Source organism: Prunus mume, linkage group LG7 (assembly GCF_029339155.1).
Source record: "Prunus mume cultivar Tortuosa linkage group LG7, ASM2933915v1, whole genome shotgun sequence".
Classification (NCBI taxonomy): domain Eukaryota; kingdom Viridiplantae; phylum Streptophyta; class Magnoliopsida; order Rosales; family Rosaceae; genus Prunus; species Prunus mume.
The window spans coordinates 16,066,884-16,085,959 of NC_142704.1; the positions used below are offsets into that span (position 1 = coordinate 16,066,884).

A 19,076-nucleotide genomic window follows, 5' to 3' on the forward strand; every position below is an offset into this window, starting at 1 on the left:
CGGTAGAGTACTGAAATTTTGATTCTATTGAAACTTCTTCATGATCTACAATAAACTTATACACCAATTTTATTTCTTTTAATTCTGTCATTAGTGTATGTTTGGTTTATCTAGTATATGATAGCAAGTAAACCACCATTCAAACACCCTGGGGAGAGCTTTACCAAACAGTTTCCGGCTCGGAGTGAGAGAATTTTACCAAACCAGAAATTGTCCCTAGGTCTTGGTAATAAGGAATCCAAAATATAATTCTCAACATTAACACAAATGAACTTCATATCTCAAACAAGAAATTAACGAAACAAATACTAAAAAAACAAAGAAAAATACATTGCAAATTAACAAAAACCAAAAACTAAGAGAGATAGATAAGTATTGGCTCGGAGAATTTGGAGCAGAGAAATATATCAAACGCCACAATATTCCTTGATGGAATACAAAGGCCCAAGGGTGGAGTAATTCTTTTTAAAATATTGTACATATTCGAACTGATGCAATGCCTTATACTGCAGGGGGTGGTCTTTGTCCACAAGCTCCTTGGGTACGTGTGTTTCTCCTTCTCTGTAGGAAAATAGTCCGAACGAGTATCTTACATCGTTCTCCCTCAAGGTCACTCGATGCTTACAAGCTCGCACTCTGTCGTTGCTCCAAACCTAGGCCAAGTCATCCGGCTAAGATTTAATATGCGCGTTACAATACAAAATTAACAATATTGATGATTGAGATTACAAAAAAGTATGAATTCAAAGCACTACTCGTTTTGAATTTATCATCAAAATGCCAAATATTGACCTCATTTGGTGGGCAGGAAGGCAGGATTATAGGACTCGGTCTAATTCCGTCCCATTTAGAGTCTTTCCCTTGACGGGGAGACTTGTTTTCTCTAATATGTGGAACAATTGACCTCATTTGGTGGGCAGGAAGGCAGGATTATAGGACTCGGTCTAATTCCGTCCCATTTAGAGTCTTTCCCTTGACCGGGAGACTTGTTTTCTCTAATATGTGGAACAATTATCCAATTTAATAACGAAACGGGGAGACTTGTTTTCTCTAATATGTGGAACAATTATCCAATTTAATAACGAGCACCAAACATGAGAAGAATATTCCATTTGTCCGGGATATCAAAGGAAGCCTTAATGTTAAATTTTATGTTGGCTGATTTTACGAAGCTAAATATTCAAGTTTCATATAATTTATTTTGAAATATCTGTTGCAATTGGAGAATTTAGCCTTTCTCATGTTAGCTTGATCGCTTGTCGAGCTTTGTAGGTCTATATTTCTGGCTCCAACACTGGACATGCGTAACATGTGATTCCAAAAAAAAATTAACTTATTAACATACTCAAGACACATTATATGTAGTTTTTTTGTGCCATACCTGGAATCCATCACCTGCTAGGAATATGAAGGATGAAGGTAGAGGATCAACGCTTATCCACTCATTGTCCTTTGAATATATTTCCAGACCTTTGACATGATTTTGATAGAGTGTAGTGTTAAAGGTCTTGTCTGTATGGGCGGGTAGACCCTCATCAATTCCAGTTTTGTCGAATCCTTTGTATTGATTAAATCGGTACGTGTGAACGATTGATTGGATGTGATCATCATGGTACTTCTCTACACCGTAGTTTTCGAACACCATTCTTGTCACAACTTGATCTAGCTCTTCCATCACTTTTGCAAACAAATCAGCACCCTCACTGCCCAACAAACAACAAATACTCTGAATGTTCAAAATTTAAGTCACACTGCAAAAGGTTGAGCTAAACATGATCATATTTTCAAATGTTTTATGTCAAATGTAGTACTAAATTATACCGAAATGAATCGTGTCCCTCAGGCCAAAAATGATGTGTGAATCTCCGAGTGTATTCAGGGTCTGTAGCATAGCCAATCCCCAAGCCTTCATTGGCGGCATTCGCTGTTATGTAGCCACTGGGGTAGGGCTTTTCAAAAGAACTTTGCACTTTGATTTCAGTGGGGAAATCAAACAACTCGCCCAACGTACCAAAGAAGGTGTAGTGAAGCTCCGGAGAAACTTTGCCGGGCAGTATTGCGACGAAACAGCCTAGCTCTTCGAGTGCATGGCAGATGCTTTTGCTAATAGAGAGCCAAGAACTCGTCCCCGGCTTTAAGCAGTCTTCGTTGGAGAAATCCACCACAGGAATTTTGGCCACTGTTTGGGTGCCCATGCTTATGTATATCTTTTGAGGGATGCATATACCAAGTGAACCAGAATGATATTTATAGAGTAGTTAAAGGCTATGTATTTTCAGATTTTTTTTCATAAATTATACATGTCTGATTTGCGTGGCTGATATGCATCGTCAATGAAGATTTTATAAAGAATAAATTTCGAAATTTAATATATATTATAACAATATGTCACTTGGGATCTTCTAAAACATGAACAAACAAAAAAAATCATCATCAAGAGTTTGCATTCATTATTTGATTTCTTTTAACTAGATGTCCTAATAGAAGAACAAGTCAATTGAACAGATGTTTATGATTTTATAGAAATTTATTCATGAAAACAACTAGCTATCTACTTTTCTTTGTATTATATACTTAGCTTAAAAGGTAGGTTCTTGTAATTTAGGGAAACAAGTCTCCATGAATCACAATTTTTTTTGTCAGACTCCATCAATCACATTCGTTGTGCCAAAAGCTTACATTATTACAAGTTTTTTAGTGAAATCTGACAAGCTCAAACAAGTCATCATTAATTTTTATGCATGATGAATATAACTAGTTAACTGCTTTCCTTGATTTATATTAATTCTTTGGCCTGACTTTCCTAGCTCTATTTCTGCTCACCCAAAATCCTTCGGCCAAGATGGAGTGAGGACAAGGCATGTTGTCCTTTTTTAAATACGTGAATGCGAGTGTGAGACGTCACCATTTGATGATCTTACGACACAATCTTCTAATTCAAATCTCATAAACAATATAGTTGTAAAGTGAACAAACGAATTTATTATCTAAAGATTGTTTGGCCGTGCAAGGGACTTTCTTGGCCAAGGGCTCTTTACCATGCCTTATTATAGGCAAAGACTTTGTACCTTCATAAATAAGTAAATGAAACGAACTCTGGTGAGCCCTGAAAACAGGGAAACAAATAACAATGAAAACAATTTGGAACTGCAAGGTAAAACCAATCTCAAAAGTTTCAAAATACAAGTTATAGTTTGGCTATATATGATGCTAAATTCAAATCCTTACAAGCTAAAGACATTGGTCCCTTTCCTTGCATTGTGCCTTGCTCATCTTATATAAGAAGCCTTCAAACATGAAGGTTTTTTATAATACTGTGGGTTGAAAACGAAGCCTACTGCAAAATTAAGGGCAAGAAATTCAAAAAGTTCCGTTGCCGGGAATCGAACCCGGGTCTCCTGGGTGAAAGCCAGATATCCTAACCGCTGGACGACAACGGATTCTTGTTAAGTAAATCCGCATTAAAAATATAAGTAAACCTAAACCGAAAATAATCAGAAAATCATATCGAAGTTTTAATAATGTTAGCTGCTGCTTTGCACTCAATAATTCTATAATGAGGGCTTATATGTGGCTATTAGGTGAAACTCTATCTCTTAATTGTTGGATCAAATTAGTATAAGCCCTCATTATAGAATGACTTGCTTCGCTTGCGTTACATAATGTGCCAACAACAAACCCATCCAAATACATGAATCAAACTTCCACTTCTATAACCCAATTTTTACATCCGGTGGCTGTGGCTGCTTGTCACACCCCAATTTTTTTTTTTTATTGGATTTTTTTTTATTGGGAGTGTGAGGTAAAAGAAAAACTAAAACTAAAAATTTAAACATTAAGAAACATGAGAACTGAACATAAACTTCTATTTAAACCAAAGTAATTTACATTGTAATTTTACAAACAAAATAACAGGAAAGCAACAGACTTTTAACTTTTTTTTTTTTTTTATTTACAACAAAACACCCAAAACTATTCACAACTCATTCTTCTTGTTTCCACGTCACAAACTAAACTTCATATCCAAAACCTGCAATAGATTTAATACGAGGTGAGCACTACATGCTGAGTAGGGGTCCTATGTCTTATGTGATTAGTGAGATTTATAATGTACAATTTATGCAATGCATGAATGAACTTCAATTTTACTCAACCCGTTAATCTATATAATAGAGCAAATAAATATGCATGTCCCATACCATGCATTTTATCACTGTGATTTCTAATACCCCAATATATAAACTAACACTCATCTCAATTATCCCATAATTCTCCTTTTGCTAGTTATCTTGTCTAAATCATTGACCTCCAAGCCCAAATAACCCAATCGACAATTATACAACCAATTTCCTAATCTACTGTGCACACAGGCTTGCCTGAACTTGGTCCCTACAATAGTCAGACTCAACTACACAAAAGATCCTTCTTATTACCCTCTTTTCCATAATTTCTTTATCAACCCAAGAATTCAATCACCACCGATAACATATGAACATGTCAACATTAATCAAATTATAATGATAATTGACAACATGTAAACACCCAATATCAAAGACAATAATCAAATAATTGTCGATTTATGTAAACACCCAACACTAAGTATAATATAGTGTTCACAATATTTAATTAAATCAATTTATGTAAAGCCTCCCCAAAAAAAACCCCTACCTCAAATCCAAAGCTATTGTATAACTCTCGATCACAAGTCCAAACACTTTGAGCTTCTCCAAAATCTCACCACACTTTAGTTCTCACTTTTTTTTCTTTTTCTACAAATTTTAGGAAACTAAAGCAATTTAAGTGAAGAACTTATGATACAAGAAGTATTAGGGAATGCTGTTTATAGGAAGCTAAAGTCGGCAAAGTCCAAGTAATAGGTATAGATGAAAGCTAATATTGTGCCACACGACTAGTCTATAGTTTCCTGTAGTACTTTGGTGGCTTGAAAGTAATCTGCCACACCAAATATAGCCCTATGCGTTGGCTTTGTAGGGTGCTTAGTAGCACTCTCAAATTAAGGCTGTATATAAGAATACATACTATGCTTACACCTCCTGCTTAAATATTCCTCTTCATGCTCTAACAAGATTTGAGAACCATATGCTTGCAACAGGTCAATTTTGAACAGAATGCTTAGTAAGCATAAGGGCCTTTCTAAATGCTTTTGTAAAGTGTAAAATATATAATATATATTACATAGGGCTGATATGAGTTAACATAGTGAAAGCTAGGCAACAAAATTTGATAAGGTAGGCTATACTAGTTTATAGCCAGACTCATATCACGTGCCTTGAAATAAATATATATTAGTAATTATATAGTATGCAAAGATTAAATATTAATATATACATATATATTCTTTTTTCTTTTTTCTTTTTAATACAGGGTTTCACACTGCTATAAAAATTTTGAATGTTGCGCTTGTGTTACACAAAGAACAGAACGGAGTTCCAGATCATAAGTAATTTCTGTGCACGGTGAACAGATCTAATTTTCAAAACAACAAAATGAGAACCTACAATTATATGATTGATTTTCAGTATAATACACAAACATGTTCAGAAAACCAAATTCATAATTAAATCAACATTTTACATCATGCATACAAAATTGGTAAGCATATCTTCAACTTAGTGTTAGACGCCTTGCTACCACTCAAAGCAATTAAGCAGCAAACTGTCAAATCTTTTATCCCCTGTTGCAAATCGGGGAAGCCAAAATAGCTTTATGTTACTACCACAAAAAAAAAAAAAAATCAGTCATTTTTTCGAAAATTTCTTTGATGCTTCATTGCTCCTCGCATTTAGTGACTGCAGAAAGATAAGGAGAAACAAAGAAGTTAACATAGATGATAGATGTTCATACGAATTACTCCACAATAAAATTTTTAAATCAGAAGGAATTGTCATAATGAAAGGACAGAGACATGAATAGCATATGAATTTATGAAGAAAAGCAGAAGCGGCATACCAGAAATTTTGAGTGTCACTGGATCAAAACTCAAATGAAAACTTCTGGATTTTGACAACACTTCTAACAGCCCCTTCAAGTAGTTGCCCTGTGTTCACGTACTATTTACCAGGGTCTGGTCTGACCTCCATATAACCTGATAAAAACCCAAACAGATAATCAAAATAAACCAGTTATTTATAATCGCACAAGGTAACGCTGAAGCACAGAAATGGTGAAAATAAATATCATTCTGAAACTTTTTTCAGAACCCGCAGCCCCTGAAAAACACATAGGTAGTTAACGGCAGAAGCATAGAAGAAAAGTGAAAACAAATATCTTCTGTCATCCTTGGGACATCATACGCAATATGGCACATCGTACCGCCCAATCAGTTTTGTTACCCTTAGAACCCCAGATGTGATATAACCCACTCGAAACATCAAATTATGATAAGGTAAACATCATAAACTTCATGAAATACAATGTCTGGCTTCAATACCACTGAGAAGAGAACTATTATTGAAATTGAATAACCAACTCTAGAAGAATGGTAACAACATTTATCTTAACTAAGGGCGCATAGTCGTAATTAATCCAAATTAAATTTTGAATTAAGATTTATACATTAGTTTTGGTCCCTTTTATCAAAATTAAATCATCATCAGAAGTGAGCTCCTCCACAACTATGTGTATCCAAGAAGTAGCAAATCAAATGTTTCCTCCACTTCCATATCAGTGGAAGTTGAAACTGACAGATCCAACAAACCGATAAAAAGTAATAAAAAAGAAGCTGATACTGGCCACACACTTTATTAGTGCAAACATACATAGCAATCATAGAATGAATGTATCTGCTAACACTGATCTTTCAACCTTCAATTTCAAATAATTTATATGACACCATATATGCTTCAACCTTCAAGTGACAATAATAAACAGTGCTAAACAGATGAAAGTGGTTTATGCATTGTAGGACAATTTGAAACAATGCATCCATTCTTTGTTACTAGAAACAATCTAATGTTTGAAGTGTAAATAATGACAGCTTCTGAGAACATGGGCCACAGACATCACAGTTTAATCAAACAAATTAATAAATTGAAGCAATTGGAAGATTAACATTACATTTGAGATTGGTCATTACTCTCCCTAAGAAAATTATTGCTGAGTGTATAACATATTCAATTAGCAATTCGCAGTTCCGACACAAGTAATGTTCTAAATTTTACTAAATTGGCTTTTAGTTTATGAAGAGTGACACTGACATGCTACAGATATGCTCAGATTCTCATTTAAAATTATCCAAACATAACACTGTCTTCTTTTCATTCCCTAATCCAATCCGAGTATAACCAAGCACCCCAAACTTAAACATAAACCTTCGTAGGAAAATAACAAAAGCACAGTTTTTATGCATAATCTAGTGCAGGAAACATCAAGAAATTGAACATTTATAGCAGGAAATTGCACAAAAATAAGCATTTACCTCTTCTCAAGATTTCTCAAATGCACACCGCACCACTAGTTTCGATTCCCAATCACTAGCCTCAAAATGCAAACAAGTGATAAAGAGGACTGGTTTGGCTGATCGTTAGGAATCAGAATAAAATCTACCTACCTCAAACAAGTGATAAAGAGGACTGGTTTGGCTGAACCCCCTCATAACTCCTATTTCATTGCAGAGAAAATCTAGAAGCAGAACGGAAAATTGTGGTTCATGATTCCGACTAGCCTTTCTCTGCTATCCCTAATTGAAACTGAAACAAAATGATGTATGAAAATCAGAGAGAGGGGGAGAGAGAGAGGCTAGCTCTCTCTGCAATGGAGAAGCTAGATCTACCTCCCAATATCTCTTGCTCTCTCTCACTCTAACTCTATGTGTCTTGATCTGCACCTTCTAGGATTAATTGAAAACAAACTAATGCATATGTCATTTAGTGAGAAAGGAAAATAGATAAAGATATTAAATGTTTAACAATAGATCGCTTGCTACAATCTCAGCCTTTTGGTTAGGAATCTAATTAGATCAAAAGTAATTAATATACAGAAGCTAGCCAATATGGTAGTTCAATCATGCATTGACTTTATAATCAAACATTACTCCCTTTCACTAAAAGGGGCACTTTTTGAAGCTAAGTTGAGCCTGATTATCTCAACACACATCTTTATTCCCTTGAAAATAAGCAAATAAGTAAATGGGAAAACAATATCTCAATAATCAGGAAAAAAAATGTGCTAATAGCAGATAAATAAATGTGCTATGATTATCAATTTGATTGTCATCCTTTTCTTTCTATTTCTTTTTTAGAGAAGATTCCTGTCCTACAAATACTGACCAGCAAATTTGTTTTTTCTTGACTTATTGCCAGCTTCTGAAACTTGACTCTTGGGACAATGTAGTGCATGGCTCACACATAGTACTTAATACAAGCTTCCGACTTATAAAAACTTCTGAACAACCTTTTTTCCTCAAATCTTGCAAATACAATGAATTGGGTTTTCCAGATAGTTAGTAGTTACACTGAATTCATTGTGATTTCAAACAATTTTTATGATGACATTTATCCACAATGACAATTCGAATGCAAATTTTTGGCTCCTTCGCTTTCACAACCATTGGAGTTTTTCTCTATATTTCTTGCCTATCATCATAAGAATGTGAAAAATATCAAACAAAATGAAAATGCCAATATGTCTAAACTGAACATGGTCGCAGTTAAACTAACTAATAGTCTCACATCTACCAGATAAGAAAGCCAGCCAGCTGATGGACATAACTTATAAAAGGGACTAAAAAACACAACAGTTCTTTTTGGTCTCAAAGTGACTGTATTACCCAATTTACTGATTCAGGATGGACCACGAGGAATTACATGTGAAGGATAGAGAGAAATTTCAGGGAACAATACCTTTTAATTTGTACACAGATCTCATGCCTACAAAAACATCAGCTTTTCTCTTGAATGTACATCTCTCTTCTCAATAAAGTAATTGACTATCAGAACATCACTAAATTTGTAGCTGTCCCAACAACAAAAGGCTCCATTAATAACCGAGTCAAGAAGTAAAAAACGACACCCAATGTAATCGATATAGGCAGAGCAGGCAAAGCTCGATGGCACACTGACAACAAAATAAGAGTGCACCCAAGTCCGGAAATAATGGCAAGATAACAGGCATACACAGTCATAAGGTCATACATTGCAGCTCTGCCCACAAGAACACTGTAGAACACGAAATCCCCAAGACCAAGTTTAATACCTTTACTGAACATTTCGCTACCATCCCTCCTCAACTGCTCTCTCTCATTCCCCAGTCCTGTCATTTCAACAAGAGGGGACATTTCCTCATTAATAATCTCAGATGCTCCACTGCTAAATTGCGTAGCTCTATCAGACTGAACAATCACAGTTGAATATCCCGAAGAATTACTGCTTAACGACTGCCTATCCTGTGCATTCTCCTCTGACAGTAACCTCTCCCCTTCATCTCTATTACTCTCATGTCCCTCACTCCCGAAACTTCCAAACTCAACCGCACTGTACTCTGAATTACCACGACTTTCATTCTCATTTCGATTCACATTGTCCCTTGTGACTGCCTGAAGCTCAACTGACCCTGAATCCGAAACCCCAGCAACCAAAAGTTCTAATCCGGACCCACGACGCTGAGTATTTCGTGGCACAGTGGGGCGAGCCTCGTAAACCAAAGCGGGGAGCTCCTCATCCCGGCTAGAGGCCAACTCCACCAACAGCTTAAGCGGCCCACCGGGTGCCAGCACAGCCACCAAATCATACACAGCCAGAGCCACAAGCAAAACCCAAGTGGTCCATTCGGGCAACTTGGTAAACCAAGCCGCCACAATAATCCCCAAACAAACCATATAAGCTTGGCGTAGAAAAATGGGTATCCCACCAGAGAACACAGACAACACACCCACAACAGTGAAATTGAAAAGCAGCAAAAAGCAAGTGATGGAGTCAATGGGTATCGAGAAATGCTGGATTATGGACAAGAAAATCGAACCTCCCATGGTGCCGAGGACGAAGAAGGCGGAGAAGCGCATGTAGTTCTTCAAGAAGTTGGTGAAATTGTAGTAGTAGAGAAGGACGAGGAGGAAGGTGACGATGGCGATCAGGACGACGAAAACCAAGGCGTTGAGGAGAGCGCCTTCGAGCTTTTGGGAGGCGGAGTCGGAGGGGCTCTCGAGGTAGACGAGGTTGGCGGCGGTGCGGATCGGGGGAGCGGAGGCGGCGGCGGAAAAGGGGTTGGAGGGAGAGAGAGCGTAGACTAAGAGAACTACGAGGAGCATGCAGATGGAGACCGGCGACATGACGCCGATAATCTCAACGCCGATCGACTCTAGGATGCTCGACTCCATGGTTTTGTTTCGTTGGGGACTTTCGTCGAGCAATTGGTGGTGTCTGTGTGCGGGGACGGCTACCGCATTTTCGTCTGTGCGAGGATTTTTGGGCACTTGGAGGATTTTAGTATCTGAGATTGCTGAAGGGAGAGGGTCAACCACTGTAGCTTTGCTAAATTGACATATTTTGTTATTGGTCTTAGGCTACGTTTGGTTCACCGAAAGTATTTGAGGAGAAATGCAAGATTCATTTCCCATGTTTGGTAATGCTTGAAAGTAATCAAAGATAATACTTTATTTCCTTTCCCATGTTTGTTTCGAGTATAAATAAAAAACAAAATTTGTACAAAATTTTCAATTATACCAATATTAAATTAAATAAAAAAATGCATTTAATGATATATTGTAATTCTAAATTGTTAATGGGAACAAAATAGTCATGAAAAATGTATATTTAATTTTGGTTCATTTCCCCAAACTTTCGCATGATGAGGAAAACAAAACTCAAGTTGAGAGGATGAGTTCACTTTCCCTTACTTTTCCATAGGCAAGCAATGATTTCCATGCCTGACTTACCAAACATGGGAAAGTAATTGATTTCTCATCCTCAAATCTCTTTTCCCATGAACCAAACGGGGCCTTAATGAATTAAAGATGAATCCTAGAACCTTCTCTCTAACATTCTCCTTTGGACCTTCTCCATCTTTTTGACATGTGTCATTCTCTTTACACTTAAAACAATATCATTAATATATTATACAAGCTAACTTTTGCTTTTTCAAGTTTACCCATATTAAATGTATTCAATTTATCCAAAAAAATTTCACAACTTTCTTACCATCTTATTAATTTTTTTTTAACGTCAATTTTTTATTTAAGAACAATGTCTGCATTTAAAAAAAAAAAAGAAAATGTCCTTTTTAAAAGAATTTTTTATTAATTAAAAAGACATTTCCTCTTTTTTTTTAAGCAAATATTTTCTTAAAAAAATAATTGACATTAAAAAAAAGGGAGTTTCACTAAAACACCCAAAATAGAGCTTAAATTATAAAAAAAACTCAAGCACTATTTAAACATATAAACGCACCCAAAACCCATCATTACACACACTCAAAATCTATTTATAAACACACCCAAAAAGTTGACTTTGTGGTTGATTTTGGGTGTGTTTCTATGTTAAAATTGTGCTTGAGTTTTTCTATAAATACATGTCTAGGATTCGGTTTATTTATAAATTTGTATAAAAAAAATTTAATAAGATGGTAAGAAAGTTTTGAAATTTTTTTGGATAAATTGAATACATTTATTAAGGGTAAACTTGGAAAGCAAAAGTTAGGTTGTATAATATATTAATGACATTGTTTTAAGTGTAAGGAAAATGACACATGTCAAGCAAAAAAGGGAGAAGGTCCAAAAGAGAAGGTTGCTAACATTCCCCATTAAAACGACAACTAATCCAACAAAAATTAGTGATTATTTACATTGTTTATTGAAATATTATGTTTAAGAACACAGTAAATTATAGTGATTATTTACATCGTTTAAAAATAAAAGTTGGTTGTGGAGGGCTTATAATTCAAGTCCTTAAAAGCAGTTATTCATAAGTCTTGGGTTCAATTCCCTCTTTCCCTAATATCGCATGTGTATATTATAGATAAAAAAATAATTAAAGTTGGTTGATAGAAGAGACTAGTGTGAAATTGCAGCTTTTATTTTTTTTTTTTTATTTCCTGTTATCATGCTCATGCTAAATTGCTATAAACTAGTAAATTACAACGAGTTAATCGAGATTTTGTGTTCAAATTATCTTTTCAACCACAAGGTGTTATGCGATTGCCAAACTGCCACCTTCAGTTAGCGAACTACCTAGTGTCTCAATGGTAGGGGGTTCGAAACTCTTGGAAAGCCCTTTGTGGCAAGGGGCAAGCCAAACCTAGAGGGGGAATTAACCCCACCCTTCGAGTGTGAAGACACCTCGTAGTATTTACCAAAAAAAAAAAAAAATCTTTCCTCAACATCGGTTATTAAAATAATAAAAATTAAACGAACTGCTGATAAGTACATATGAATGGTTTAATTTAATGTAGTCCATTATCTTGAACTTAAACTTATTTAAAACAGATACGAATAAGAACAAAGAAAGCACCTCTGGTATACTCTGCTCTTTAGGAAATTGATTACCAATGTTGTTTCGAAAAACATTTGAAACTCTCATTAGAGTGGTCGAGGGAAAAGGTAGCACAAACCAGTGTTATAGGCTAGTAGCATAACCAAAATGACAGCAGTCCATATCTAGTGTTTTCAATTTGCATGGTAACAAGTTTATAAGGTTCCCCTTTCAATAAGCCAAATGCTATGGGCAATCGCCCACTACTCCCACCATAATCCAAGGCATTCATGAACTTCTAGGGAATATTCTAGTCATTATACTTGGTCACTAAAACTCGTTCTACTGAATGTGCATCAACGAAATTCAGGTAGCAAAATTATTATGTAACTGAAACAACAAAATCCCCAATCACGTTCTTTTTACACCCCTAAAGTCTCTTCCAGCTACATGTGTACCTATGAGGGTTTTATGATTTTTGTCAAGCAAACCAGTAATATTTATACCTATGACAAATACTTCCAAATAAATGCGAAATTATAAATGAAACCTTTACAGATCAGGCTGCAAAATCAAAGAGCAAAGTACAAAGCATGAGCACGCAAAACATTCATGGCAAAGGCTGCATTAACAAGAGCATCCAGACTGAGCTTGCGACTGTGATGCACTGCCGCCTGTAGACTTCAGATTCACATCAACCATGTCTTCTTGCTTTGTTGATGACAGTGTTTCCATTCCTGGTAAAGCTGCAGCAATTTTCCTAAACAGTGCCTGAACAAAGATTCATGAAGAAATCATGCACTTATTAAGTACTGAAAAGTTCAACAGTGAAGACAACACCATCAGATTGGAGGCACCATGGCGATTGACATACTACATACTGAAAATAATCAGAACAGGATGATTTAACACCCAATTTAAGGAGAACTATCCAACTAGATGCTAAAAGGGTCGAATCCACCGCCCAAACATATTTCTACTTTAATAGAGGATGCCCAGTACCCACAAACAAGGATCATGCCTTAGCATCTGATCCTTTTATCCTCATCCAAGAAAATGTAATAAAAATAAAAAGAAAGGTGCATCAGTCATTTCACCCTTTTTTTTTTCAACAGCTACAACTCTAATGAGAAAGGTGTATCCCAGAACCCTCAAGTGCATTCCATACCTTTTTAATTTCTATTATAGAGATAGGAAATCCGAAAAAAAAATTCAAGTTCCTACCTTTATATTAAAACCAGCTTTTGCACTAGTTTCAATGAACATGACATTGAGGTCGCGACCCTTAGCTTCTCCTTCCTCTACAGAGACTTGCCTGTGGAAATTATACATCAAAATATAGTACTGTAAACTTAGTGATCGATACTTTTTAGGGCCTTATTGGGTGGCTCAAAATTAATAATTGAATTTGATACTTTTTAGGGCCTTATTAGAGCATACTGGGCGTCTAAGCATGCAACTAGAAGTTTGGATTAACTTATAATAGTTGGTGGCAAAGTGAATGGATTTGGAGAAACAGCTGGGTAGAGTAGAATCCGTCAAGAAAAGAAGCAAGTGAACATTGATTGAGTAGTGGGTAAGAAACGTGAATATTGGGAAGCATAATATTTTTCTGTTTATTATTCTACCATCTTAAAATGAATTTGTTTTTTTTGAAAAAAATTGTTTTACCAAATAATATTTTTGGATCACCAAAACTACAACTTCTCACATTACACAATAGTACAGATGATGCCAAAATCAGTAGTTTTTGAAATTGGTTTCATTCGGAATCAGAATTTCCAATCTGCCTTGCGCGGGTAAACTTATTACTAAAATTTATTGAAATTTTAATTATTTACCCATTTTCTTTGAATGCAATACTAAACTTTTTCATGAAAATGTTATCAGCCCTCATACCAAATATAGTACTCGTAATGTTAGCTAATACTCACTGTAAACAAACCATTGGAATGAGAATAGACAGAAAAATGAACAATAAACCAAGCTAGTCCAGAAATCAAATATAAAGAACCTATTGCTAACCGTTACCTCTTGTCAACGAGGTCGGTTTTGTTTCCAACCAGAACAATAATAACATCACTTCCCCTCTCAGTGCGCACCTCATCAATCCACTTTGAAGTGTTTAGGAAAGTTTGTCTGCCTACACAACAGGTTACCAGAATGGTCAAAAGACATTCCTCATGTTTGTAGCATGACAAGAATAAGGGAGTGAAACAAGATTTAAGTCAATAAGAAAAAAATTGCCAAAAGGTCAATAAGAATAAAAGTGCACATTTTCAACCAATCTAGATCACACGAGAAGCACATATAATAATGAAATTTACAAGCTTTAGTGGACCCATGCCGATGGATGATAAGCAGCTACATAAGCCAAGAATTATTCATCCTGGACTAAATAAGTGGATTCTAGGTAGATAATCAAGTGGAAGACAAATTACAAACTTGCATACTTGCAACATCGTATACAATTACTGCAACAGAAGAATCCCTAATGTAGCTTGGAATGAGACTTCTAAATCTTTCCTGTCCAGCTGTATCCCTGCCACCATATAAAATAAGAAAGGATCAACCTTCCAAACCAAACTAATGTCTGGGAAAATACTAGAAAGCCAAAATATGAAAACCAATTACGTGTCTGATAATAGCGATCATGGTCATTAGTGTCCAAAAAGTGAAGGAGACAGGAAAACTGATATATGCATAAGCCCGCAACTAATAGTACTACATGTATATTCCCCAACAGCAGCTACGTTTACTTTAAATCTCATGTCATATAGCTAACAGCGGCTATGTAACTCCTTCAAAATTTACAATAAGGTGAGGTCTACTTGAGAGTAAACATGCAAAACCAAGTGGACTCTTCTGATAAGATATGATACTTTCAGCCCTCCATGTGTATCATTATGGCAGTGGGAACCTCAATGTTACATTAAATTGCAACCATAACCCAACTGAAGGTACTAACTAACAGTTCAGACCTTGATGGAAAGTTTAAATAGCCAGAAAAGTATTTAGTCTGGGATAATTCATAGATACCTAGACACTAATATTTGTGCATTCAGCACTTCACGTTTGTTAAAAAAACCCACCAACAGACATATCAACAAGATCTATATAAGCATGTAATATATAATTTTAAAAACATAGTCAACCTCCTAGACGAAATTATGGACATAGTTGGAGTGAGATGCAAAGAAAGAACCAGATAACTAGAGACAGCATGAACTTCACTGTCATCCATGAATGGTTCAGTACAATAAACCATTGAGGTGCAGTCTTACCATAACTGCAGTCGAATAGTTCGATCTTCAAGATACATAGTTTTTGATAAAAAGTCAATACCAATTGTAGCCTGATCATCAAAAAACAAATTAGTATACATTAGACTACAAAGAAGACATTTGGAAACTCAGATAGGTTCAGCAGGTAGCTCATTAAATAAGATATAAAACCGGGAGAGTGGGTACAACAGGAACAAAAGAAATTCAAGATTTACCCCAAAAGAAAAAACTGATCTCTCTCTCCAGCTTCTGGAGTGGATTAAGAGAATGGGGTGCACTATATTACAAAAATTCTACTAGATCATGTTTAACAGCATTGTACAGGCTAATAGCCAAAACATATCTTGCTTAGGTCTCAACTAATGAAACAGCAGCTACATCATCAAATGGTGCAGGTTAATTTGAAAATTAGAAAAATTGGTTGGAAAACGATTTTGTGCTGGTGCCTATTCAAGAACCTTCACAAATGTTTCCCAAGAAGGAAAGTGGGCGACAAAGAATTAGGGCTCTAATGGTCTGTACAAGCAATTTAAACGACCAATTCCATTAAAGTAGTTATCCTCATCATCATCAACTTAACATCAACAAATTTAATCAATAATGGATTCTGTCACTGAAATCAATGTCATGCAACCATCCATAGCCCAAATCTCAAAACAAAAGCAGCAAGAAAAGGACAAAAAACCAGTATATCTTGTGACTGAGGTTATGCCCCTGGACTTGTGGATAATTTACTAATTAGCCATGGATCAGGAGTTATATTTTAGTTTGCGCCTAGCATGGGTCGATAGCTGCTTTCCTTTTTGTACATACATGGGTCATGATATTTATTGGCATATAGCAGATCTAATTAATATAAGTTATACATAAGGATTACAACAGATTTGAGAGCAAATAAAAAAGATTACTTTAATCGTGCTCTCAAAAATTCATTCCCTAGTTATTAAGCCATATTGAATTTCATTTCCTCATAGTGATCCATACAAACATCCTGAGTTCATTCGTTTTACAAGCACAATGCTTTTAACAATATCTTTTTTCTATGGATAACTGGATGAATTTCAAAAGCAAAAGGAAGGGAGTGCCTTAGTACAATGTACAAGAAGGTCCAAGGACCAAACCAAAGAGATCAAGAGCAATAGAGAATCATAACAAATAAAGCAAGCAACCATACAGAAACAAGACTCCCTAGACCGCTAGCCTAGTGGGATGTTCCAATCAGCAGCAATGGTGGAATTTGGTTTGAAACCAACGGAGCAAATCCTACTCCTAACAGTATTCAAAGCCAATTTAAGTGTGACAATAGGTGGGCAGGCAAGAGGTGCAACAACAAATGCAGTTTCTTTAACAATATCACCAAAAACAAGGGATGGGTAGTAGTGCAAAATCGCGTCAACAACCTAGCAAAACTTACTCTATTGCCTTTTAAATATTTCTTTTGTTTTTCTGAAAACAAAACCCAAAAAATAAATTAAAAATACCCAAAAATCAAAACAAGTAGATCAGCATTCAGCACTGAAGAAAAAGTCATTGGAATTGATCTGAGCTGCAAATTACAAAATTCACATTCAAATGAGCTGGGATTTGATAATATTGTGAAAGTACCTGATAGGTGTTGTCGAATTTGTCGTACATGAAGCGGGTGATGATGCTCGTTTTGCCCACTGACTGGTCCCCTAAGAAAACCAGCTTGTATTTTGCCAAAGCTGACACTGGTGCCATTTTTTCCCAGATCAGATACACAGAGATGGAGAGGGAAAAAAACTGAATGAATTGAAGGGTAACTCAGCTTAAGAGGGTTTCTGGTATTAAAATTTGGTATCGGAGAATTGGAGTGTGGCTTCGCCTGGGTTGTAACTTGTATGCTTGTAATTCTGTGCTTTCCGCATCAAATGTTCAAGGACGAAGAAACAACTAAAACCATGTAAACGGGTCGGGTTATGTGAAGCCTTTGTATAGTTTTTTTTAATTTTCGGTTATTCATCGAAATGTTCTCTCAACTATTACTCCAGTATGATTTTGGTCCATCAACTAAAATTTTCATTAAAATGATCCTTCAACTATTCATTTGGTATCAAAACGGTCTTACCATTCAAGTCTATCAATTTTATTGTTAAATTGAGGGGTAAAAATGTCTTTATAAAATAAAATAGTAATATATAATTAAAAATTAAAGAAAACCATTATAAAACTTAGAAAATTTTAAAAAATTGAATCTCACCAGCCACATGACTTTTTCTTTTCTTTTCTTTTTTTGTGAAATTGACCTAACAATTAAAAAAAAATTTCTTTATTGTTTAAATTAACTAAAAAAAATTAAAATCACATAAATATAAAAATAAAATAACAAATTGTTTAAAAGAGTAAACAATAATTAAAAATTAAAAGAAACTATTATAGGAATTTGTACTTAATTTTAAAATTGAAAATTTGAATCTCACCACCAACATGGCATTTTTTTGTTGACATGGACTTAAAAAGTAATAATTTTTTTCTCTATTGTTTAAATTAATTAAAAAAATTAAATCAGATAAATACAAAAATAAATAACAAAAAATTTTAAAAAAGTAACCCCAAAACAAACAAACAACCCAGCATTACCCAACTCCACCTCTCTAACCCCGCAATCTTCCCTCACCCCCATCTCCAACCTCGCAACATACCCCTCTTAGCCTCTACCCACCATCACCTCACCACTGCCTAGCCGCTCTCATCATGACCCGCACCCTCTCTCTCTCTCTCTCTGTACACCAACTCAAATCTGATATGGGGTTGTTTTTGTTGGGTATGGCTTATATTTGAATCGGGTTGGTCTGATTTGCGATGCTTCTTTGGGCACGAGAGATCAAAGGGGTTGGGGAAGGGGGGTTGGGTTAAGGATGGAGGAGGCTGAGATGCAGGTTAGAGTCGTAAGAGAGGTTGAGATATGGGTTGAAGTCGTGAGATGGGGAATGAGTTTGGTAATTGTATATAGACGGTTTTACCCCTCAATTTAACAATCAAATTGACAGACTTTGACGGTAGAACCATCTTGATACAAAACAAATAGTTGAAGGACGGTTCAAATAGTTGGGTGCAATAGAGGAGAGATGGGCTAGGAGAGTTAGATTCATATTCATACAATTAATTTAGATGCTCTTTGAATTGCTTGGTTAGATTCTCTGTGTTTCCTTTCGTTGTGTGCAATAGAGGAGAGAAGAGCTGGGATAGTTTCAGATAATGAAATTTTCAAGGGGAAAAATTGTGAATATTGAAGTATTTATATGGAGGGTACAATTTGGTATTTTTATGTTAGAAAGTGAGTATTTATGATTAAAAGTTTTATGGAGTGACTATTATTGATTAAGGTTTATGTTTAGTGAGTATTTAG

The 19,076-nt window shown here is 35.5% G+C and overlaps 3 protein-coding genes and 1 non-coding gene across 5 annotated transcripts; all 4 read right to left on the bottom strand.

Moving 5' to 3' along the window:
* Nucleotides 1–333: 333 nt before the first annotated feature.
* Nucleotides 334–2,195, bottom strand: LOC103329035 (deoxypodophyllotoxin synthase-like). Its single transcript, XM_008231471.2, has 3 exons — nt 1,822–2,195; nt 1,382–1,703; nt 334–653 (listed from the first exon to the last, which is right to left on the bottom strand). Exons 1-3 carry the CDS (start codon nt 2,193–2,195, stop codon nt 408–410), a joined length of 942 nt encoding a protein of 313 aa, XP_008229693.2. The 3' UTR covers nt 334–407.
* A 1,173-nt stretch (nt 2,196–3,368) lies between these two features.
* Nucleotides 3,369–3,440, bottom strand: TRNAE-UUC (transfer RNA glutamic acid (anticodon UUC)). The gene has a single exon. It is a non-coding gene; the product is annotated as a tRNA-Glu (tRNA).
* Nucleotides 3,441–5,488: 2,048 nt separating this feature from the next.
* On the bottom strand, nt 5,489–10,498 carry LOC103328891 (Presenilin-1). 2 transcript variants are annotated; one of them, XR_016121917.1, is made up of 3 exons: nt 7,439–7,580; nt 5,971–6,106; nt 5,489–5,810 (listed from the first exon to the last, which is right to left on the bottom strand). XR_016121917.1 is itself a non-coding variant. In XM_089041215.1 (3 exons), the coding sequence occupies exon 1, from the start codon at nt 10,331–10,333 to the stop codon at nt 8,951–8,953; it is 1,383 nt and encodes a 460-aa protein (XP_088897341.1). In that variant the 5' UTR covers nt 10,334–10,498; the 3' UTR covers nt 5,489–5,810; nt 5,971–6,106; nt 8,862–8,950. The 2 variants fall into 2 exon arrangements, 1 of the variants encoding a protein (XP_088897341.1); XM_089041215.1 differs by lacking the exon at nt 7,439–7,580 and adding an exon at nt 8,862–10,498.
* A 2,289-nt stretch (nt 10,499–12,787) lies between these two features.
* LOC103328890 (ras-related protein RABH1b-like) lies at nt 12,788–17,644 on the bottom strand. The gene is made up of 6 exons (XM_008231296.3): nt 17,312–17,644; nt 15,707–15,777; nt 14,876–14,964; nt 14,454–14,565; nt 13,647–13,737; nt 12,788–13,193 (listed from the first exon to the last, which is right to left on the bottom strand). The coding sequence occupies exons 1-6, from the start codon at nt 17,426–17,428 to the stop codon at nt 13,050–13,052; spliced, it is 624 nt and encodes a 207-aa protein (XP_008229518.1). The 5' UTR covers nt 17,429–17,644; the 3' UTR covers nt 12,788–13,049.
* Between the last annotated feature and the right edge of the window lie 1,432 nt (nt 17,645–19,076).